Genomic DNA, 23869 nt, shown 5'->3' on the forward strand with positions numbered 1-23869 from the left:
ACCAGATTCAGAAAGGAGACACAAGTTTAAAGTAGTAATGAAAAGTAGCTTCCCGGGAAGTTTTCAGGTTATGTGTGGAATTTCACGTATGCGGCAGACTGTGACAGCTACAGCCCCCAAACCACACGCCCACGCCCTTGTGTGTTACTCTCCCAAACTCACTTGGGCTTGATGCGTGACTTGCTTTGGGCAACAGGACATTAGCAAATGTGGCACAAAAGAAGCTTGAAAATCCCTTGCGCTTTGGGGTTTGCTCTGTGGCTGCCCCGAGAGAACAGGTGAAGAAGCCCAGGTGAGCTCACTGGGGCAGAAATCGTGATGCCTCCAGCTCTTCTGGGCTGCTCAGTGGGGAAGAGAGAGAATGTATACCGAATCAATCACATTTTCTAGAGACACTTTGTACCGTGTGAACATTCACTGACGAAATCTTTCAGAAATGTAATTAACTGCAGTTAGAATAACCTTTCCCTGACAAGGTGTTAAACTTTGTTATAAAAAAATCTAAGAATACAGCAATGACATAAGACAGTTGAGACTTAGTTTATTCCACATTTACCTGGAAACTCCCTTGATGGCATAGTACAGAGCTGTGTAGAAAACTCAATGACAGAGGGCCCCGGAGGACCGCGCGGGCCTGTGGGAAACCAACCCGCCCCGTACCAGTGACGAACAGCCATCAAACCGCTGGGTTTACTGGCTCCACTGCAGCTCGTGGATAAGAATGAATAAACTTCATTTGTGTGTTTACATTTCAGCAAAGAACAGCATGAAGAACCACCTTTCGGCGAACAGGTTCCTCAGCACATTTTGCTTCACTGAATTTTGGTTTGCACTCCTGTCTCTACCTTTCCTGTGGACAGGCTGCAACCTAAGAGAAGACTCTACCGTGAAAAGGCTGTAATCGGGTAGGCAAGCTGGCAGGTGTGCCTGTCCTTTCCTTGACCAGCTGCCGTTGTTAGAGCCGTGGGGTCACATTCCTGCACTTGGAAAGCGCCTTGCTTATGTTTGCACAGAAGGGTGCAAAGTCACAGCTTCGGGAAGCCAAGATGTCATGTGACCCATCCTTCATCGGGACAATCACACTTAAGCCTTTCCAGCAGGTTCTTTATCTTCTTTGCGGGGAGGGGAGGGAACAGATTGGGTAACATCCTAGGGCGCATCTGACCTTTGTCAACGGGGCCTTGTTTTAATGATTACTGTTATAGAGAGGGGGTTGGTTAACTTCTGGACATCAGATTCCTTAGCTGTGAAATGAGGAGGCGTCTTAAGCTGGGTTATTACAAGAATGTGACTAGAGTACTAACACGTGGTAAATTTAGTAGCAATAACACTAACCTCCTACTCCAGTTTAAGCATCTGAATCCTTTTTCTGATATGTGCGGTGACATCTGATAAATATGAAATGCACAATTCATTGAGAACCACTCCCACAGCAATCTTTATATTCATTCCTTAACTCCTTTACACAGAATCTCTTGTTGACCTATTGACTATTCTTTAGGATGATTCCATGAATAAAAGAAAAAGCAGCTTAAGAACTAATTATGACTTAAAAAGTGTTGTTTACAAAGACATATTAAGGAACATTCATCATAGCATGGCACAGTACAATCAGCCAAAGTTAACTAGTGGAGAGTTTGACAAAGCAAAAAAAAAAAAAACCCAAAACAAAAAAAAAAGATTCACAAAAGTCTAACGTTTTTGGAAAACAATGCCATCAATCTGTCTCAAGATTTGAGTTCATCTAATATTGAGTCAAAGGTCCATGCAGTTGTGGTTAGTCTTCTCACCCTTAGAGTGAGCGGCCTGTAGATTTCATTAGGAAATAAGAAAACTCCTGTAATCTGGAAACACCAGCTGCATCTGTAACCAGTGCTAGATTTAGTAAATGTAATACTGTCACCAGCCTACCCAGAGCAGGTATTAGAACCGAACTAGATAATTGATTGATCCACCTGAGAAAGTTCTCAGGTCTCTCCTTCAGCATAATACTGTTTGCTGTTAAACTAAGTACCATCTGATCTGCTAATTCGTGACAAAAAAGCATTAAACATCCTCAGACTCTGGGATTTTGGTCGATTTCCTGTGCAGAAATTCCAATGAAAATGCTGTTGGAGAAACAGGTCTTGATTCCGGAATATGCTCCATTCTGTATTTTTCGATGTATGGTGCAGCTACTTCCCAAACCTGAAATGCAAGGACAAAACAAAGTCAAAGTGTTGACAACATTGTTTTCACATGTCATTAAACATCAGCTTCATGTGAAGTCAAAACATTATCTCTGACTAGATAACACAGCAGCTGTTTGCTTGCTTTTATTATAAGCCATTTGACACATGATCTGTCAATGAGCCTTTGGTTGCTTTAACAGCTTTAAAAATACAAAGTCCAAAATGTTTCTAAAGTTACCATGAAGGTTTTCAGCTGCTTTACTCTTCTAAAGCAAAACAAGCCAGGAAACAAATGAAGCCTAGAGAATTCAGTGTGGATGGAATTAAGGAAAGTCGCTCAAGGATGGGACTGTGTGTTTTCTAAGGCAAGCCTTAAATGATAAGAGGCAGTGGATTTTCTCTTTGCTCTCTTTCCATGCCACACGCCCTCTGTTCTTTGGACCCTTGCTACTCAGAACGTGGCCCCTGGACCAGCAGCGTCAGCATCGCTTGGGACAAGTCAGAATGTCAGCCCCACTGCAGACCTACTGAGTCCGAGCCTGCACTTTAACAAGATCCCCTAGAAATTCACGTGCACTTTACAGTTTGAAAAGCACTGTTTCACAGCCTTGTTTAGTGTTTACCTCCACCCACGAACCTATTTCCTTTCAAGCATAACATCTTCTCAAACTAAAGTCCGGCTTTTCGTTTATATTATAGCTGCTTTTTATCTGGTTGGCCGCTGACAGGGAAGGAGCATTTCCTATTCTTTTGTATTACCTTAGAAAATGTATTCTTTCAAAAGCTAGCCTCCTTGAAAAGATATCTGCACCCCCAGGTTCACTGAACTATTTACAATAGCCAAGGTATGGAAGAAACCTAAGTGTCCGTCAATGGATGAATGATACAGAAATTGTGAGACACACATACACACACACACACACACTGGAATTTTATTCAGCCCTAAAAAAGAAGGAACTCTTGCCATTTGCAACAACATGGATGGATCTTGAGGGCATCATGTTAGGTGAAATAAGTCAGACAGAGAAAGACAAATATCGTACGATCTCACTTATATGTGGAATCTAAAAAAAAAAAAAAATGAGCTCATAGATGCAGAGAACAGATCGGTGGTTGCCAGAGGCGGGGGATTGGGGGAGTGGGTGGAGGGGTCAAAAGGTACAAAATTCCACTTATAAAGTAAACAAATCCTGGAGATGTCATGTACAGCTTGGTGACTATAGTTAATAATACTGCACTGTATATTTGAAAGTTTCTAAGAGAATAGATCTTAAAAGTTCTTACCATGAGAAGAAAATGGTAACTATGTGTGGTAGTGCATGGTAACTAGACGTACTGTGGTGACCATTTTGCAATATATGCAAATGTCAAATCATTATATTGCAAACTAATATAATGATATATGTCAATCATATTTCAATTAAAAAAAAGGCTGAGCTCTCACACACCTCTCTTCTAGCACCAAAGTTGGCAGCAAGCAAGGGAATTCCCCTCAAAGGGTACAGGGAACACTTTGAAATGACAGGGGTGAAGGTCAAAGGAAAACAATTGTTCCCCAAGAGCAGTGCAATGGTTCCAGGGGAAAATCAAGCCATTCTAGGGAACATGATACCTACAAATGAAAGGCCTAAAGAACTTTAAAACTACGTTTTAAAAATAAGTCTGCATTCTAGGCATCTGTCCCTATCAGATGCGTCTGCAGTCAATGTAGCCAGAGGGAAGAAGCAATAAAGAGACCCTGTATCTCACCCAGTGTGATGGGGCAGGACACACCGGTGCACTAGACACATCCAGATCCCTTTGAATAAAAACTCGGGAAATTTGTTTTCTCTTCAGGTCTATGCAGTCACTGAACCAGGTGGTGGTGGTGGCGATAGCATTACAGAAAGAGAATGTATTTTTAATAAGAGAGAACCTTCTTGATGGGGAGGAATCCATGAACCTTTCATCTCATTTTCTCCCCACAAATACTTGTCCCCAAATTCCATTTAAAATTCATTCCAGCTTCTAATCCTTAGATAGTCCATGTTTGGGTGCAACATGGGACACTTAAGAGTGTATTGAATAGTTTCTTAGTGACCTTGAAAGTTGCATGAGTACTTTTGGTTCACTTCCAAGGAACAGCCAGGAAGCAAAAGAATATGAATGTTTTTCCACTCTCCACTCCCACTTTGCTTTCCCATAACGACCCCAAACTAAGAACTAAGCCAAGTAGCCAATTTACCTTCTGCTCTACGAGCAGTCTGTGCGCTGCCTCAATGTCTGGGGCCATGAAGCGATCTTTTATCCAGGGCCTGCAGAGACAGCACATCAAACCATGAGCCAACGTTAACTGCTGCCAGGGTTCAAAGTTCTAAAACAGTGTCACTTTCCAGGAATCTGTTCTGACTTTACCTTACAACTGAGCGCACCAGGTCATAGACCTTCTCCAGTGGAGTGGTAGTTTTCAAAGGACGTAGAAACTCTATCCCTTGGCAGGCTGCAAGAAGCTCGATGGCCAGCACTGCAACAAGGAAGGACGAGGGGACGGCTGATTAGAGTCTGACTTCATGCTTGAGGGATATAAATCCCATGCAAGCTGACGGCCATCGCCAGCCAGCTAACAGATGGTTGGCTCTCCCAGTCTATGGGTAGAATGAAGATCCCTTGGTATTTGGTTACCATCTTAAATGTGCTTTTCTAACCCCTTGGCTGCACCTTTAATGGTGAGAAAGGTAGGACCATCCAGGTACATCAGCTTTCCCCTTCTCCCCTCAGCTGATCAAGATGGATGGCCTGTTTCCTATTTCCACCTTGGTGTAAATTTTAATTTGTTTTCAGTCTTACTGTTCCCTACGGCCTGAAATACCTGGCAGATAGACTTTCATCAAAGGATTGAAGGAGCCAGTGAATGAGCAGATGAGTCTTTGGTTGCCCTGGAACGAATTCTCCAATGTCTGTTTCAAACCTTCAAACTTAAAGGCTCCTGAATCCACGAAAACTGAAATTCTAGCCATTGGCATCTTGCCAACTTTAAGTTTCTTGATCAAACAATCTCTACACTGTCTTTTCCTAGCTATGAACGCTTGTGGGATGTACCATACCTTGAGATCCACTCTGAATATTGAAATCTAAATCTCTCTACATTCGATATAGTCTAATGAAGAATTTTTTATAGAAATATAATTCAAAATTAAACCACTTTGGGTTCTGTTATTTGCCAAGAAGTTAATTTAGAATCTTAGAGGCCACTTAAGTGGTCTCTTGATCAGGCCACTTAAGCGGTTAACCAAAATGGAGTATTAAAAACATTTGACTTCTTGTCTTAAAATTTATAAAGCACATTCCAAACTCTGGTGAGTACAGACAGGTCACGATGGGAGAGGATGAAGTTACAGAATCCATTAGGACCTGGAAGAAACTTCACATCTTCTAGTCCAGTCCCCTCACTTTACACGTAAGGAACTGGAAACTTTGAGAAGTAAAGCATCTTATTAAATAAGTGCTCGTGCTTATTTCATAGAGCTGGAGCTCAAGGTCAGAACTGGCTAACCTTCCTGATTCGCCCTCACCCACATGACACAAAGCTGGCCTCTTGGTTGGAGACATGTGAGTAGGAAAATGGCAGATTTAGCTAGTGCATATAACAGACAGCTTCTTAGATGGGTTTGCAAGATAAACGTGATACATGTCAGGAAAACCTTGAGTAACCATCTCTCAGCATTCTGTTAACTGCTCTTCGTTGCTATTCACAACCATAAGTTCTCCCTGATGCCATCAGATGGGATTTAAAAACCACACACTTCATTGATACAGATGCAAAGGGTTCAGTGTATCTTGATTTACCTGGATTTTTAAAAATACGATTCTCGTTTATTTTGAAATAAGCTGATATTCAGTAGCCTAATAACCACCTTCGCCCTTCCCTTCCAAAAATTTAAATACACTTAATATATCCTAAGAATCCTGGAGATACCTTCTAGTTTCCCATGAATATTTTCTTCACCTTAACAGAGTATGAGTCACATGAACTAAAACCATCCTGAGCAAATAAGTAATAGTTCTACTTAGATATATTGCAAGGACTTTCTTAAAGTTTTCAAAACTGACGCTATTCATTTTATCGACATCTGAGGCTAATCTATACCTGTGTCCCTTTCACTAAGAAAACACTGCTTCTCCTGACCTTACATCCCCTTCCTTCCCACCTCCCCACCATCCCCTGGCCTTGACTGATGTCCGTGCTTGGGCTTCAGACTCTCTCTTACTCCTGATCTTTTATGGACCGCCGCAGGGCGTGTGGATCTTAGCTCCCCAGCCAGGGGGATGAGCCCATGCGCCCTGCAGTGGAAGCGCCCAGTCTTAACCCCTGGACCGCCAGGGAAGTCCCCACACTGGGTCTTTTAAGCTCCTCCCTTTGAAAAGTTTTCCCTCCTTCCTCCAGTGGGCTGGTAACATTTCAGGTCTTCTTTTCCCCTGAGTGCAACCGCCTCTCTGTTCCTGGTATTCTTCTCACCTGACCTCCTGCAGCCGTCAGCTGCCTCCACGTAGAGAACTGCCCTTCATCATCCATCCCAGTTCTTTCCTGAGTGTGGGCATCTGTACATCATTGCGACGCATCCCAGAACAATTTATTTTGTGCACACACATCCCCTTTCCTTATTAAATACTGCTCCCCTCTTCCCAGTTTGCTGGCTCTATTCGTTTCAGGTCTTCATCTTAAATACTCCTTTGGAAATGCCTTTTCTCATCCCTTCAAACTAGGTCAGGTTCAGTTACAGCCTCCTATAACTCAATTCTTTAGTCAGGATTTTGTTAAGTGCTACAAAGAGTTGCCAAGTTGTTGTTCAATGTCTTCCTCTTTAGGTAGACTCTAATTCCCAAGAGGGCAGAGAATACCTCATTCACCACTTAATCCACTGTGCTCAGTGATGCATGCCTTTCCACCCGAACCAGGCCAGACAGGGAGGAGAAGGGAGTGATAGTAAAGGGTACAAGGTTTCTTTCTGGGTTGATGAACATGTTCTAGAGTTGATTGTGGTGTTGACTCACAACTCTGATATATTCACAACGCTACTAAAACCCACTGAATTGTACAATTTAGATGGGTGAATTGTATGGTATATGAATTATATGTCAACAGAGCTGTTACCAAAAAAAGAATACTCAACTCTTTCACACTTATCTTAAAATAGTGGTATTCTTTTGTCAGCCAATTGCTTCCAATACAGTTGCAAAAATTTAGGAATTTAGAGAACAATGCCTAAAGGAAGGCAGTTTCCCTTTAAGAAACCAAACAAGCAGCGATTAAGAAGTCTGGAAGGGGTTGACTCAACAGGGCTCCACCTGTGAACTCTCTTTGCTGAGAAGGCTCAGCGTCCATGGCTCACGGGCCCAGCCGCTCCGCGGCATGTGGGATCTTCCCGGACTGGGGCACAAATCCGTGTCCCCTGTATCGGCAGGCGGACTCTCAGCCACTGCGCCACCAGGGAAGCCCTCGTCAAATCTTTAGGACCAACTGCAACACACAAGAAATGATGGGACAGAGAACAAAAGTACCACCACGAGGAAGCTCACAGGTAAATCCAGAATGTCAGTCTCTGTCAGAAAACTGACGTGGTTTTTTAACTACTCAATGGCATGAATTTAAAAAAAGGGAGAGGGGACTGTTGTAAATGAAAAGCTTAAAACCTTGGCCACCAAATTTAAAAGGTGGGTCTTGAATCCTGATTTGAACAAACTGTAAAGACGTTGAGGTAATTTGGGAAAATTTGATACCAAGACTTATTGTTGATTTTTGTCGGATGTGATAATGGCATCATGGTGGATAAGGAGGTTTGTATTTGAGAGAGAAAGTATGCAGGAAGAAAACATGACAACACGGATTTGCTTGAAAATAATTTGGGAAAAGTAAAAAAAAGAAAAAAAAAAATGAAGCAAATGTGTTAACTGTTGAATTAGAGTGAGGCATATGAAGGTTCCTGGTACTAATCTCTCCACTTCTGAATACGTTTTAAAATTTTCATATTAAAAAAAGAAGCCAGCTGATGAACTGGCTTCACCAGCAGGTGTGGTTCTTAATCTTCACCGAGCATTAGAACCACCTGGAGGGCTTGCTAAACCCAGCTTGTTCTGCTGTCTTTCCTAGGGTCTCTGATTCAGCAGGTCTGGGACAGGCCCTGAGTTCCCAGGTGATGCTGATCCTGCCGGTGGGGATCCCACTCTGAGGACCACTGGCGTATAGTTTATCAGCGAGGCCTGCGTCCCGGCCTGGCTGGGGTTACCTTGCTCCACGTGCTCAATGACCCTGAGGGCTTTCCTTGCTGCCCATCCTCCCATGGAGACATGGTCCTCCGTGGCGGCACTGGTGGAGAGAGAGTCCACGGACGAGGGGTGGCATAGGGCCTTGTTCTCAGAAACTGCAAGAGGCCAGAGAAGTTAAGTTAGGGACATACTTACGTATGTTCCTAATAGAAAAATTGCCAAAATGACACATGGCTTCCCAAAGTGCTCCTCTGTGTGGGATACCCTCTCCAGGAGCTCTTGGTCGTTAGCAAAGCACCAGATGGTCCAAAGTTACTTTGGGAAAAGGAAGAAGGTTGGGTTTTTTTTTTTTTTCCCCAAAGTGAGAAGGACTCTAAAACTCTAGTGAGTTCTGAGATAAGACCGGGATGGGAACCCTCATATTACAAAGCCAAGTTGAAAACACTAGAAGCATTTAGCATGACAGGGAGACTCGGGATAAAAAAGGTGATGGTCATTTCCAGGTATTGGAGGACAATCTGATTATGTTACCAGAGGAGGTGGGATCAGAATTCAGGTGTGGCGTTTGGGGATTGAGGCTGGACCCACAGATCTTGAGCGAGAAGATTTACAGTTGAGACTGTTCAATGATGACATAAGTGGATGTACTGGGTTTAAGCAAGGGCTTGATGACTGCGGGGATGTCTTGGGGAGGTGGGAGGAAGTCTAGAGTTGGCCTAGGTTGCTGTCTCTCAAACTTTATCGTGCAAATGAATCACTGGGTCTTGTTAAAAGTGCAAATGTTGAGTTTTAGATGGGGGCTGATACTCTGCTGTTCTAACAGATTGCCGGTGATGGCTGTATTTTGGGCTAGAGGACCACACCTTAAGTAGCAAGAACCTAGATCACAGAGTTCCTTCTCCCCAGCTTCAGAAGCTGGGAAAGGTCAAACGCAAAGAGTCTTTTCCCCTCTTTTTTGAACTTTGAGAGCAGCTCTGAGTGAAGCTGCAGTTCTTTTCTATGCTATAGGGGATCCTGAGATAATATACTATAAACTATGGTGATCCACTCATCCTGGTTTGCCCAGAACTTTCAGGTTTCAGCACTGCAAGTCCTGGGCCCCTGAACCTGCTATGTGGATCACCTGGTTTGGTGGGGCTTGTTCAGAAACGTAACTTACAAGTGGCCAGTAAAAGAAAACCACCAGTTTTATTACAATGAAAGCAAGCCGACCAACTTCAGATGACAGCTAGGGCAGCTAAACACATCCAAAGGAGGCTTCCCAAATTCATAACGCTTCTCTGAAAATCAGTTACCACCCCCCATGTTAATGTGAGAAGTTGCTGCCCCTTAGAGGGATATTTTAGTAAGGAGGTAAGTGAGTAAAGAGAAAATACTGGACAGAAAATGAACTCAGTGGCTCTTTGTTGGCTGTGTTGAGTCTTAGTGTGAGACTTAACTGAGGAAGGGGTGAGTAGTAATAGTAACAACAACTAATATTAATTTAGTGCTCATGACACTCTAGGCACAGTTCTAAGGTATTCCACACATTCATTAATTTAATCCTCAAAACAGCCCCATTGGGTAAACTTATCACCCCCATTTTACACAGGAGTAAACTGAGGGTCAACAGGATTAAAAGACTTGCTCCATATCACGCTGCTGGTAAATGGGCAGAGCTGGGATTCGGACCCAGAGTCTATGCTCTTATGAGCCACTATGCTATCCGGCCTCTTGGGTACGTTTGCCAGAAAAAATACCGAATGCCCAGTTAAATTCGAATTTCAGATTAAAAAAACAAATAATTTTTTAGTACCAGATAATATGCTGAATAATTCAAATTTAACTGGGCAGCCTGCATTTCTATTTGTTAAATTTGGCAACCATATTTTAGGATTAAGTATTGATTAAAAAGAAATCCTCATTAATTGAAGTGAGAGCACAGATTTGCAAGCCAAAATGCCTGGGTCTGAATTCTGCTTTACTTCTCACTAGCTGTGCAGTATTGAGTAGGTCACTTAACTTCTTGGATCTTCAAGTATTCATCTTTGAAGTGGAGGAAATCATAGTACCTGCCTCTTGGTATTGTTTGATGATTGAGTAAATATAAGTGAAGCCCTTTGCACTTCCTTTGTGCCAGTCTCTATTCCGATGTTACTTACAGTCTCTTACAGTCTCTGTCCCTTACAGTCTCGAGTCAGAAATCTGCTACATTAAAGCTCAATTCTCATAGAGGGCATCTTGCTTCTTATAAGCATTTTTGCATGTTGTCATCACATCCTTACATTTTTAGTGGTTGGTATGTCTTACGGAATGTATCCAAACTTTAATCATTTGGATCAGTTCAAGTTTCACCAGTAGCTATAAACATCTTTTGCTTTTTTCCTTCTGATAATCTTCAAATTGAGATTAGTGAAAAAACTACATAGATGAAGTTCACATGTGAAGTCACATTGCTTCCTACAGAAAAATCGTGGAAACCTCCTTATTTACAACCTCATTAGTGTGTTATTATGTTTCAGTATAATGTTGCCTAGGTTTTATTTTATATTTTTTTCCCCTAAACCTGCTGCATTTGTATTGAGGATGCACGTGATGAAAGTGGTGAAAACGTTAGATCTCAAAGACAAAATGTGACACTTTAGGTAAAATGGAAAGGCCTTTAGGCGACCAGCCTTGCATTCTGGGCAAAGTGCAGTGTCCTTACCCAGGGCTGCAGCCGTGCAGTGGGCTATCATGAATCCAGAGTTCAGACCACCTTCAGCCACCAGGAAGGCAGGCAGCTCGCTGAGGGAGGGGTTGCAGAGCCTTTCAATTCTTCTTTCACTAATTGCAGCAAGTTCATGGACGCCAATGGCCAAATAGTCCAGGGCCTGAAAGAGTGTCTCGATTCAGTCGGCCTGTATTAGAATATGCTTTCAGGGTCAGGAGCAATTCTAAATAGCTTACTTTGGCTGGATATTCACCATGGAAGTTTCCTCCAGAAACAGTCTCTCCCCTGCTGGCGAAGACCATCTTTCAAAATAGGTTAAGGCTTTCACATAACACTTGGTGATCACTTCAAGTATAACTCTTTCCCCAGTTGCTCATTTCTAACATTGAGGTGGTAGCCCTTGTACAAAGGTAGGGTGGAGAGAAGGAGAGTCTTTCCACAGGCAGGTGTTGACATGAAGGGGTACAAAGGTAAACAGAACAAAACAAAAACCTTAAAGATGATTGTGTCCACCCAGCTGGGGGTCAAAGAAACATGAACCATGAAATGATGTTTTCTCTTGGGATGAGAGATCCTCAAGCACCATAACATTACTAATCTGGTGGTCTGTACTTGCCCTCAAAAAGTTTATAACCTGAAACTAAGAACAGAGATCAGGACACCCGTTTAAAAGCAAATTCTGTTTCCTCAATGGGCACTGCGAGCTTGTGCTCCATCGAAGAACCTGCTGAATGGAAGATTTTGCAGATGAGCAACCACCAAATCGTTGGAACGATCAATTCTGAGAAAACTTTCAAACCTTCTACTCACTGATCCTGTGCCAGTGTTCACAGCAAATGGCGGCCAAGAGGTCACTGCAAACCCACTGAAGTCAGTGGCAACTTTGGACTCACCGAACATTAAGACTCTCAGGGATCATTCCACTCCATCGTGTATTTTACTTAAGTCAACAGGAACCCTGACAGAGGCAGCAAAAGACTTTCCAAAGAGCTAATTTTCACCTACTGGACTAAAGACTATTCACAACCTACTAACTAGGAACTCACTCTGTGTAGGAAAGGTTCTGACTTCCAAAGAGGTAGAGGTGCATGTGTTACTTAACAAGTTTGGAATTACCCTTTTCTGTGCATATGACTGTGAGCCTCTTAGACCTAGCTCCTGCCCTTTTCCATGGACCCGCCCCCAACCACAGGCCTTGGTTTTCTCTGAATCCTCAGAGCAAGTGATCTCTGCACCAATTTACAACTTAAGCAACATCTGTTGTTCTCTAGTTGTTCCAAATTTGTTTGTTGGCTACTAGGTTATAGCAATTAGAAGTTAACTCCTATAAACTATGTAATAGATGGTCTACATATGCAACAGAAGATTGAGAAAAATATTCTTTTGGGTAACACCAGTATTGCTGGAGAACTCCCAAATATTAGCCAACTGGAAATTCATCAACAATTAAGAATCTTTCACTGAGAAAGTAAAGGACTTTTGGCTGAAATTTTTGCTGAGGCAAGTGGTGGGGGAAGAATTTAGCAGGGAATGATCCTCCCTCTCTTGGCCAGTAATTTAATGGTATTTTTGTTTATTTGTTTTGCTTTTTATTACTCCGTAAGATACCCTTTCAAGTCTAAATTATGTAAGTGTAGAATGGATACCTCTGCTCTACAGTGCAAGAAATAAGAGATGAGAGAAGAATGCACGGAGTTCATGAAAACTACTTCTCCATTTGGGGGTGGATGGAGTTGAGGAGGGTTAGTGAGTTGAGGGGTATTTAGCTTGGGTCTGACTTAACCGTAAAACAACCTGAGAGGACATAAAATGCACCTCCTGAAGTAAGCTTGTCAGAGAAGCCACATTGAAAAGGTCTAGTGAGAAGCCTTATACAGCTGCTCTCTGCCAGCCCGGGCTGTGCAAGGCTTTTAGGGCTTACTTTCTCCAATGTTAAGAACTGAGGCAGATGTGGGGTAGGAGAAATAGATTCCTAAGGGGTTGGATGGTCTTCAAAGGAAGTATTGTCTCTGTGAAGACTTTGCCTGTGTGCCTCCTGACCGATCACATTGACTTCTGGGGGAACTAAGCCATCACAGGACCTTCCATAGCAAAAACAAGATGACGCTGAGATACCCACACCGTGAAGGGAAAGAAGGGCTCCATCCTTGAGAGACGGAAGCATTGTTACTCTTCTTTGTACAAATATGGGAACAACGCTGATTTGAATAAACTCCATGTCAGAAATAAACTCAGGATGAGGAAAGCTATAACTCTTTGATCAATACTTAGGTAAGTGTTAAAAGGTTGCCTCTGTTTAGTGCACCATGGTATCACTAGCCCTAGGAAGGCTCACATAAATGCCATCCTACCCAGGGTCTCTACAATCACACTTGTGACGTAGATCTTCATCCTTCTACCAACAACCTCAGCAGTGGGTTTTAGGGCAGAGGTCTTCGTGAAACTCTGCAGCCAATGTTGGAAATACCCCCTTTAATCTTTCATCTGTCAGTTTTGGAAGCACAGCACGTTAGACTCCGAACCTGAGACTAGGTTCACAGATCTGCCTCTGACACTTACCAGCTCGGCTCTAGAGCAAGGCATTTAACCTCGGAGCCCAAGTACATAGTCTATGAAACGGAGCAACAGAGAGGCTACACAAAATGATCACTTAGATCTTAAAATGACCAGCTGGAATTCTATAATCACAGCTTAGTAAACCATCAAAAGATACAGGATTATCTGTTGCACTGTTAATTTCTGTGGTAATGATGTTCTTCACAAATGCTATTGTGTCGTTCACCACACCGTGGATCTAGAAGACAAGATCAAATGAGCTAATACATGGAAGACACTGATAATGGTCCCTGTCACATAGTCTGATATTCTTATTAGAATAGCAAGAACATTTAAACTGGGATTTCTTCTTACTGTGGAGCTAATTTGGCAATTCTTCCCCATAGACATTTTAAATCTAAGCTAGAACAGAACTTGCTGAGAACAAGGAGAAGAGGGTATTTATGCTAGGGAGGACTCTTCAGTACCCTACAGATTGGAACTTGGTACAACCTGAAATATTGTTTCACTCTTGAGATGCATGTTAGTCTGTCACTTAACTGCCATTTGCAAATGAGTTGGAACATCTGCAGTGTAGGTTGCCTCATGCCAACCCAGGTCATCTGCATTTTATATTTAAAGTTATGACTCACAGATTCATTTATAATGGTTTATGTCTGCCTATTAAATGCAGATAAGATCTAACCATGGATATGCCCTTGAATTGTGGTTAGATTTCCCCATGAACGTTCCTGGCAGACTGGTTCTAGTTCTGTCTAACAGGTAGAGCCAGTAAAACTCCATTAACTGGTTAGGATGATGCTATTACTAAGAATTTTTTAAAGTTAGGGCACTAAACCAAAACAACAAGCTGTCCGTCAGACTTCTCTACACGGGGGTTGAACAAAGTAATTCAAAGGGAAACAAGCAGCTTACCATATAGAACAGAAACTTTACGATAATTGGAAAGTCGAATTATTACATAGACATCATTTTTAATAGAGGCAGTAATGAAATCTGGACTACCACTGACCATTACATGACTTTCTAACACCTTCCTCTCTTTCTATTCCCCACCCTGACAAACTGGGGGAAAGAATAGAAACTTGTTAGCTTTTTTGTTTACCTGTGGACAGCAGCGCAAGGTGTAAGCGTCCTGAACACGATCACAGAACCTGTGACTTTCTGTGGAAAAGATACAGGGATGGCAGGGGGCATGTTAGCAGTTCTTTCCAATAATTTCCAAAAGCAAATAAGCTCACTCACATAGGCATGCCCAGACCTGCTATTTCAGATGGGTGGTGATCTGAGTCCAAGAGGGACCGAAACCGAAAAGCGACTTCAACTTGCCCACGATGAGGGCGAACAGCGTGAATGTCTAGAATTGATGAAAGAGGAAAAGTCTGAGCAATTCTTATATTGAATGAACTACCATTGCTGGAACAGAACCATCCACTGTGCTGACACAGCCCTCAAAAGTCCAGGGGTCCTTAACCATCACTCAGGATTAGAAACTTAACTCCAAAGCAAGATTTTCCTTATGGACTTTATTCTTTCTACTTTAAATATCTGAGTGCAAACTATGTGTTGAGATCTCTGGGAATTCAACTCAAGACACTGGGCCTACCCTAAAAAGATTTAGGCTCATAATGGAAGGGAGCTCAATAGTGGCCTAATTTAACTAAGTCATTTTTAGATAGTTTTTTTGGTCCTACTACATATAAGAGTAGGGAGTCTTTCCAAGTCATTATTTTCTAGAAAAGCTACCACTTCTACAATTTTTCTCTCCCGATTTTCAAGTGGGGATCAGTGCTAATCCTACTCTAGCTCTCAAATCCTGCCCATAGATTCTTAAGACAACATGTAGTTTGATGAGAGTCAGAGCTGGTGATCTGGGGCAGGTCACTTAACCCTCTGGGTCAGCATTTGTCTGTGAAACACGGTCGTTTCAAGGGTCAAGTGTGGCGTAACTTAGATGAAGCTGCAGCAGTCCTACGAAGGCACAGGCACTTGGATTTTCTTCTTCCCGACCGTCTACCCCCACCACTCCCGCGTCTGAACACCTTGACCAGCCTCCCCTCCCCCCCTGCACCCGAGCTCTGCCTGAATGAATAGCAAACCAACGGAAGAGCCATGCTGACCAGTATCGAAGGCTTTGGTGGTGCCCTTCAACACCTCGAGGGTCAAGGACGCCACTATGTCAGCCTGCCGAGCAATGGCGCTGGCCCTCTCCACAGCTTCACAGCCCAGGGAGGTGATCATCTGCGTCCCGTTGATGAGCGCCAGACCCTTTGTGGAAGGGGAGAGAGTTTCCAAACGCTGTTTGTTGTAACAGGTGTATGTGCAAGTTGATTTCCTATCTTTTGCTTTCATAAGAGAAAAGTTAGCCTGTCGGTTGAATGACGTTGATCCATGGTTTCTAAAGTGTGGGGCAGTAATGCTTATTGAAGGATGCAAGGATGAAGTGCTAACATGTGTGAAATCATTAGGGTAAATCTAGCAAATGGAATAGCTGTTAAGTGTCCCCGTCATTAAGGCAGCAGTGGTGCTCCAATGTAGATGGCATATCAAATCTTTAGCTCTTAATTATGCTGCATTTCTTCTTCAACTTCTCATCATTATAGACAAGACACCTTGAACAATTTCTGGTCCGAGACTCTTGGCTTAGAGCATCCCAAGGGACGTTGGCTTACAGCATCTCTTAGGGGTCCTTAGAGATCCTGATTTGCAGTTTAAGTTCTTCTGTAAAAGAACCCCTAGGCATCTGTGGCCTGAAGAGTCTTTTCAGTGCTTAAGGCAGAGCCCTTTCTTCAGTGCCCAACTTAAGCAAACATGGGAGCTATGTTTATTTTAAGATACCAGTGAGGCTGATATTAAGACTGAAAATAGCTATTAAGTAAAGATTTGTTAAAGCGAACAAATTTTCCTTAGTCTCCTTACCTCTTTTGGCTTCAAAACAATTGGTTTCAATCCATGAGCTGCCAGGACCTGTAGAATGATTTAAAAGGTAAAAATGGGTATCAAATGAAATACCAGCATATTTCTAATTTCATGTGGAATCCAATAAAAGGCTTTTTAAGCCCAAAGGTCTGTCTTATAAAAGATTAGACCTACGTGAATTGGTTCTGTTTATCTTCGCTGGTCTATCCTCTAGTTCCGTTCTTTAGTCTGCAAGCAGACCTAGCTTTCAAGTAATTTTTGTACCTACATCAGGGGCTAGTGTCTACAAAATCAACCCTGAATGTTGGTTTCTGGGTCCTTTGCATTCAGTTTCCACTTTAGTGATTCACTTTTTTTTTTTTACTGCTGCTTCCTGAGCAGATGCACATCCAGATGCATGTGCGCTAAGGCTGAGCTCCAAACTCTGTCCACGTTCCCTGGCCTCCAGAGCTTGACCTAAAAAGTCCTCCACCCTCGTCCTACTTGTCTGAACACTAGCAGAGCCTCAGAGCAGGGCTTCTCACTTGTATGGCAAATGTGTGAGCACCAGTGAAGAGGGACTTATGGGCCCAAGAGATGGACACAGAATCCTGAGGGGAAATGGGCAGAATGATCTTCCCCTGAAATAAAAGAAGTGAAAGCAATCACTAGGTTAAGGTCCCTCTAGGGGAGAAGGAAGACACAGAGGCAGGACCACTGACTCCGTCAATTTCACAAGCTTGTTAGAATATCTAACACATGATTAACTCTGTCCCAGGAGTGGGGCTGAGGGTAGGAAAAATGGAGACAGACAAGCTCAAGGGCAAACACAGTCATAGTATGTTAAGTGTAACTGGAGGTAGGAAGTGGGTAGGGTTCCGTGGAAAATAATCACATAAGATGCTGGGAGGGCACAAAGGAGGGGCAAAAGGGACTTGACGGGGTGGGCCTATCGGGAAAAGAACCAGAAGAGCAGAGAGGGACGTTTCTCAGAGGACTTATCAGAAGCAGGAAGAGAAGAAGGGACATGGCTCGTCCCTCTGCCTAGGACACAGGGCACTCCAGCCGCAGGCCACCTCTCGCTTCTGTGATGTACAATGTTGCTGGGGAAGGATTTGGCTGGGGCGTGTGGATATGACAAGCAAGACTCTTGTAAGCCACTTTAATTTTAGACATCGCCCTGAGGGCAGTGAGAAGCATTGCACGTTTTGGCCAGGACACGTTTGGGTTTGCTGAGTGAAGGTGGTTGTGGGAACACTGTACATAGAGAAGTAATGAAGACCAGTCTGCATAGAAGGAAGGTGATCTAGAACCCAAACCCCCGAAGGACTATCTGTTCCCTTAACTTCTTCCTCCTTGGTCCTCTGCCCCTTCAGTTACTGTTAGGGGACCTCCCAGCAAGAGATCAGAGACGACACTTCAAAAAATTCTTTGGGCTGCTCTGATGAATTTGGAGATGAATGAAGAAAACGTTAAAGCTTTATCAAAAACAAGCCTTTCTGATTGGCCACCAGATGAGAGTTTGGGGTGGAAGGGGGAGTGGAGCCTCCTTTCCAGAGGTTATAAGTCAGTGCTATGATCCGCAGCTCTGTACCTATTAGACCAGCAAGTAAATAAACCTGCAACAACATGTGGCCTCCTGGACAGGCACTGGAAATGTTTTAGATGCAGAATAAATTCCCGCAATTAACACTGGCTGCTGTACCTTTTTACCAAGGTGATCACCAAGTCCAGAAGGTTGACAGTTGCACATGGAAGCTAAGAGCCTTGCCTATTTGACATCTGTACTGCGCAAAGGCTGAGCTCCTGACTGTCCACACTTCTAAACTTCGGTTGTCACAGCCATAGTATAGGGATAACATTGGCTCCCTTGTCGGGCTGCTGTAAGGATGGAGTGCTGGAAAGCATGCAAGTACACCTGGTGTCCAGCCTCGGGAAATTACTGCAGGTGGAAGCTGTTATTAAAATCTTACGTATTTAGCGTCAGCCCAGCCACTCTTCGGAGACCACATCTTCCCTTCCCCAATTAGCCCGAGAGCAAGATGAGAGAGTGGGGCCAGGTCTCCACTGGCACCAACGGTTCCTTTCTCTGGAACATAGGGCAGGCAGGAGGCTGGGAGAGAAAGAGGCACCGATTACTTCAAGAGTACTTCATTCTGGCCATCCTCGCTTTAGGGAAAGACAATTCCTCAAGCACAACTAATGCTTAAGGGACCTGGCTGAACTGCTATAGAAAGAAAAAGGAGAGGGGGAGAAAGAGAGAAAGAAAGGCAGGGAAGAGAGAAGGAAAGGAGGGAAGGAAGGAGGACCCTCCCGGGAGCAAAGCTTTCTCTGGAAGCCACTTTAAGTTTAGACTTTATCCTAAGGACAACGGGAAGCGTTACAGGTTTTAGCCAGGACATGCTCGGATGTCCTGTGTGAAGGGGTTGGGAGAACACTGTACATAAAGAATTAAGATCAAACTGCATGGAGGAAAGGTGATCTGGAACCCGTACCCCCATAATGACTACCTCTGCCCTTAACTTCTTCCTTCTCCTTGGTCCTCTGCCCCTTCGTTTACTGTTACTGTGCATGTTCTAATCTGACCTAGAAATTTCTAGAAATTCTAGCAGTGTATCTTAAAGATGTATCAGGAGCTAGCTGTTATTCTTTGCTGCCTTATTTCTAAGAACATAACGTTTAAAATGATCCAAGTAGGAATTAAGAGACTTTCATAGGACTGATTGGTGTATGTAGCCATTAAAAACTATTGGAGGGCTTCCCTGGTGGCTCAGTGGTTGAGAGTCCGCCTGCCGATGTGGGGGACATGGGTTCGTGCCCCGGTCTGGGAAGATCCCACATGCCGCGGAGCGGCTGGGCCCGTGAGCCTCCAGCCCTGAACTTAAGGCCAGACTTAAGGGGCTTATTCTAGTCTTAAAGATGCCAAATGCTAAGTGAAGGCTGATAGAGAATGGGTGAAAGTCCACAGGAGAAAGAGTCTCTGCCTCACTCCTACCTTGCACCCCCATCTAGCTAACCTCCTTCTTGCCAAGCTCATTTCCCACTCATCTGCATTAGTTTATGTCTTCTTTTCTCACCAATTTCTCACCACCCCATCAATCAAGTCTACCTGTGGTACACACACAGCCTCATCGGAGGGTCAGTTGGGTATCTGTTGCATTACCATTAAATACTTCGATAACTTGTTTGAGAGTCTCCAGGGAAATGCCACTGTATCCTTTGGCTAAGACATTGATCCTTAAAGCCAAGAGCATCCGACATCTCTCAGGGATTAGTGGCTTCCCAACACCTACAAAACAGAATTGATGTTTTCTCCAAGAAAAACAAAATTTTTTCCTTCTCCCAGCTGTCTCCATCTCAGATTTCTCGCCACGTCTTGGCTCAGATACTTGCACTACTTTCTCTCCTGATTCTCTTGCTTCTTCAAGTCTCATCTTCCAGACAGATATGAGAATCCAGTTCTGCCTTCTCACTTGCCCTTCTTGGAAGCGGCAGTGAACGCCCCGCCCTCCTCAATACCCTTAGAATAGCGTCTGGACTCCTCAGCACAAGCTCTCTTGCAGTCTGATGGGATTCTTGACAGACTTTCCCGTCTCACCTCGTCCCGAACAACCCCTCCCTGAGTTCCAGCCTTAATTTCGTCCCCTGACTGCATCACTCTCTTGGCACGACGGTATCCACGCTCCCATGCCAACCCCATCCTTTCACCTGGCCCATTCCTTTTTCTGAGATTCAGTTGAAAGGTGGTCTTGTGTGATGCTTTCTGCTTCCCCCCTCTCTGCCCCACCCCGGCAGCAGAACTGGCACCTACTCCTTGGAATCCGCTAGCTTCTGGACGCTGTTAAAGGATGCCTGGCACTGTGCTACGCAGTCGTCCGGGTATTGGTTCCAGGGCCCCCAACCCAACCCCCCTGCAGATGCCAAAATCCCCGGATGTTCAAGTCCCTTATATAAAGTGATGTAGTAGTACAGTCGGCCCTCAGGATCTCCGGGTTCCTAATCTGTGGATTCAGCCAACATCCCAGGCTGGTTGAATCTGGGAATGCAGAACCTGGAGATACCGAGGACCGACTGCACTTCATTCAAATCAAACAAGATCTGGGAGGCACTGAATGTTTGGAGTGAGTTACCTGAAGAATGTGAACGTACTAGGTTGGCCTGGAGCTCCCTGGAAGAGAAAGAGAAAAAACCCTCTTAGATACCTCACCGTGAAAATGTTCCCTCAGCTGGGAACATAGTTAAGTCTTTGGAGGGACAGAATAGCCATGATGGGGCACTGGAAGAAACCAGCAAGTCTGTGTTTTCTTTATCAACTCATGTGTGAGTTAATCCGAGCCTCACCCTCCTTATCTGTAAATTGGGGCAAATGCTAATTATTTCTGTTGTTGAAAGAAATCTCCAAAATGAGAATAAGTGGCATGTGACTGTGTGTGTGTTTGGTGGGGAGGAATCAAACTTACTCTAGTTTACTGACAGGAATTACAGTTCTGGCAAATTTCCCAAAACCTGTAGTAATGCCGTAAACAACTAGAATAAAAACCAGACGTTATACAGTTAGACACAGGCGGCATCTTTTAAGCCTATAAAAAGAACTGCGTAATACAAAGAGAAAAGGATACCAGTTTTTTCTTTCACGATGCTTTCTATGACTTCCCTGGAGTTCTGCACCTTCTTTTCAGCAGTGGGGGTGAGCTAGGAAAACATTGGTGAGAGCTGAACACGTCAAAGATTTACACGTGCCGCGGAAAAGGTCAGAGGATGTCCTTCCCCTCCCTCCAGCATACCTTGATTTTGTAGCGTCCCTTGCCCAAGTTGACCAGATCCTCTGTGGTCAGGCTGTCCCCATCTAAGGCAATGTACTGCACAAAAGAAGGGAATCTCCGTGAGTGCAAACAGCTTAGTCGCTCAAACAAAAGAGTAGGGAAGCCTGAAGCAGAATTAAGCTCTGACCCGTCAGAGATTTTATCACTGCTGTCAAACACTCATGTGCTAGTTACAAAGACAGCTTGCTGAAGAGGAGGTTGAGGAAGGAAAATGAGAAGTGGAAAAGCGTAATGCCTTTCCCTATTACACAGAGCTGGATAAAGCCCTGTCCTCACTGATGGTGCTTGGTCATAAATTTTGCTAGCCCTCCCCCTCCTTAAATGAGGGGTGGGGGGACTTCATTTTCTTAAAAAAAAGGAAGTGGTTTGAAACTTACCTTTTCGGGTTCCCGGTATTTGCTGTATCTGTAGCCAGGTAAAGGAAAATGCTGGGTAGTGTGGAAAAGCCCCAGCCCCATCATTGGTAGCAGTAGCCCCCAGAGCAGACCAACAAGCCTGCAGGAAAGGATACAGGTAAACTCCTTCTGGTTGCGATGGAATGAAGTCGGAAGACATGGCATCCCCTTCTATAACTGAAACAAGAATGCAAGAGAGACCCCTTAGGGATCACAGTGGAGAGCCACTTTTGGCGTTACTGGTAAACCAAGCAAAGGGCTCTTCAACTGCCTTCGGAATTCTACAGAAATGGCTGCTTTAAAACGACTTCTCATGCTTTAAAATTTACAAAGGAGGAGAGCAAAAGGCAGAGATGTAGGCGCCAGGCATGCATGAAAGGGTTTAAATGAAAGTTCAAGATCCAGCCCCACCTCCATCCCCATCACCGGCTTTATTTTGTTTTAAATCTATTGTTTTAATATTTAAAATATATTTAATATTTAAATCTATGGGGGTTTTTTTGTTTTTGTTTTGCGGTATGCGGGCCTCTCACTGTTGTGGCCTCTCCCGTTGCGGAGCACAGGCTCCGGACGCGCAGGCTCAGCAGCCATGGCTCACGGGTCCAGCCGCTCCGCGGCATGTGGGATCCTCCCGGACCGGGGCACGAAGCCGTGTCCCCTGCATCGGCAGGCGGACTCTCAACCACTGCGCCACCATGGAAGCTATCAAACTTTTGTTTGATAGTTTCATTAAACAAAATAGATTTAATTTTGTTTTAAATCTATGCTACTGGTCTCCAGTCTGGTGAGGTTCTTTTGAAGGGCAAAGGGATTTTCAAAATGATTCGGTAACTGCAAAAGGCTTCAGCCCTGCGGTCTTGAGTTCAAATCTAGTCTTTGCTACTAGTAAGAAGTCTCCTCCTTTCCGAGTCGGCTGCCTCGTTGTAAAAGGTGGATAAGACTCCTGCCTTCCTCGCAGGGGTGTGCGAGAATCCCTTCCCCGTCCCCGCCCCCCCCAACAATTGGGGAGGACAAGGGACCGTCCCTCCCGGCCGAGTGATTCGCACCCCTTCCTTCCGGCCACTCACCCACTTCCACGAACTCGTTGTCCTCCAGGGCCACCTCCAGCGGGTCCTCGTGGTCCAGCAGGCCCAGGCCCTTGCAGCGGCGCACGAGGAAGCTCACATTGTCCACCGAGGCGAAGCCACCATTGTCTGGCTTGTTCTTGATGTACCTCCGCACGGCCTCCCGGCCCAGCCAGCCCACCGTGAGCTGCGCATCCTGGCAGGGCACCACCAGCCACTCTCCGCGCACGTGCACCGTATACCTGGGCATGGTCGTCCGCTGGCGACAGTCACTGGGAGGGGAGAGTTTTATCCGGGAATGACTACCGAGGTGTGGTTGATAGGGAGAAGTGGGATGGGCTTTCAAAACACGCCCCCTCCTTTGCCTTTACTCATTCACGCATTGGACAAATATTTATTGAGCGCCCCACGGTGTCCCTTTGATTTTTTTGCAGCTGAGCGAGGGGCAGGAGGGTGGGATGCAGGCCGCCTTTCCACCTGCCCTCCAGGTCTGCTGCCAGCAAGGCCTGGGTTCTCCCGCCCTCGGGTCCTAGAGCCTGCCGACCCTGCTGCTGGCCCTGTCTCCGCAGGGGCCCTGATTCCTCCCTCCCCTGGTTTCTGTCTGCGTTCTCCTCCATTAAGGGCAGCTTATAAACACCATGTTCCTGTCTTTATCTGGAATTACTCAACTGTAAAATGCTCTTCACTGGCCAACTGTGACACCAGGGAGTGTGGCAATCTTCATGCATTTGTTTATTCCCAAATACGTGTTGAGCAACTCCGCCCTTACCACTATGAAGGTTTTCTGAAGCTGTCCCTCCACAAAGGGAGAGGGCAAGGCCAGAGATCATTTTCACAACTAAAGGTCACCATTTTGGTGACAGCCACCGCGCTTGGACTCCAGCTCCACTGCTTATTAGCCTGGAGCAGTAAGTTATTGATTAGCCTCTGTTTCCTCATCAAAAGGCAAAGGGGCTAATTTCCTCACTGCAGTGTTTGCAGTATCTACCTGGGATCAGATCCTGGTCCTGCCATTTCCCAGCTGTGT

General features: G+C 44.6%; 1 protein-coding gene across 1 annotated transcript; it reads right to left on the reverse strand.

Moving 5' to 3' along the window:
* Positions 1-23122, reverse strand: HAL (histidine ammonia-lyase). The gene is made up of 20 exons (XM_082665795.1): positions 22846-23122; positions 21895-21955; positions 21761-21788; positions 21345-21419; positions 21180-21252; positions 21021-21087; positions 20691-20728; positions 19724-19849; positions 18534-18673; positions 16582-16629; positions 15783-15930; positions 14924-15019; positions 14768-14826; positions 13820-13900; positions 11343-11408; positions 11101-11266; positions 8435-8569; positions 4566-4674; positions 4396-4465; positions 1-2187 (listed from the first exon to the last, which is right to left on the reverse strand). Exons 1-20 carry the CDS (start codon positions 23090-23092, stop codon positions 2047-2049), a joined length of 1974 nt encoding a protein of 657 aa, XP_082521921.1. The 5' UTR covers positions 23093-23122; the 3' UTR covers positions 1-2046.
* Positions 23123-23869: the final 747 nt, after the last annotated feature.

This window comes from Grampus griseus (genome assembly GCF_964374135.1).
Source record: "Grampus griseus genome assembly, chromosome: 11".
Classification (NCBI taxonomy): domain Eukaryota; kingdom Metazoa; phylum Chordata; class Mammalia; order Artiodactyla; family Delphinidae; genus Grampus; species Grampus griseus.

Coding starts and splice junctions, on each gene's coding strand:
- HAL (XM_082665795.1), bottom strand. CDS start 23,092: ATGCCCAGGTATACGGTGCACGTGCGCGGAGAGTGGCTGGTGGTGCCC. Junction 19,850..20,690: donor AGTACGTTCACATTCTTCAG/GTAACTCACTCC, acceptor TCTGTTTTGTAG/GTGTTGGGAAGCCACTAATC. Junction 15,931..16,581: donor TTGTTTTGAAGCCAAAAGAG/GTAAGGAGACTA, acceptor CCTTCCACAAAG/GGTCTGGCGCTCATCAACGG.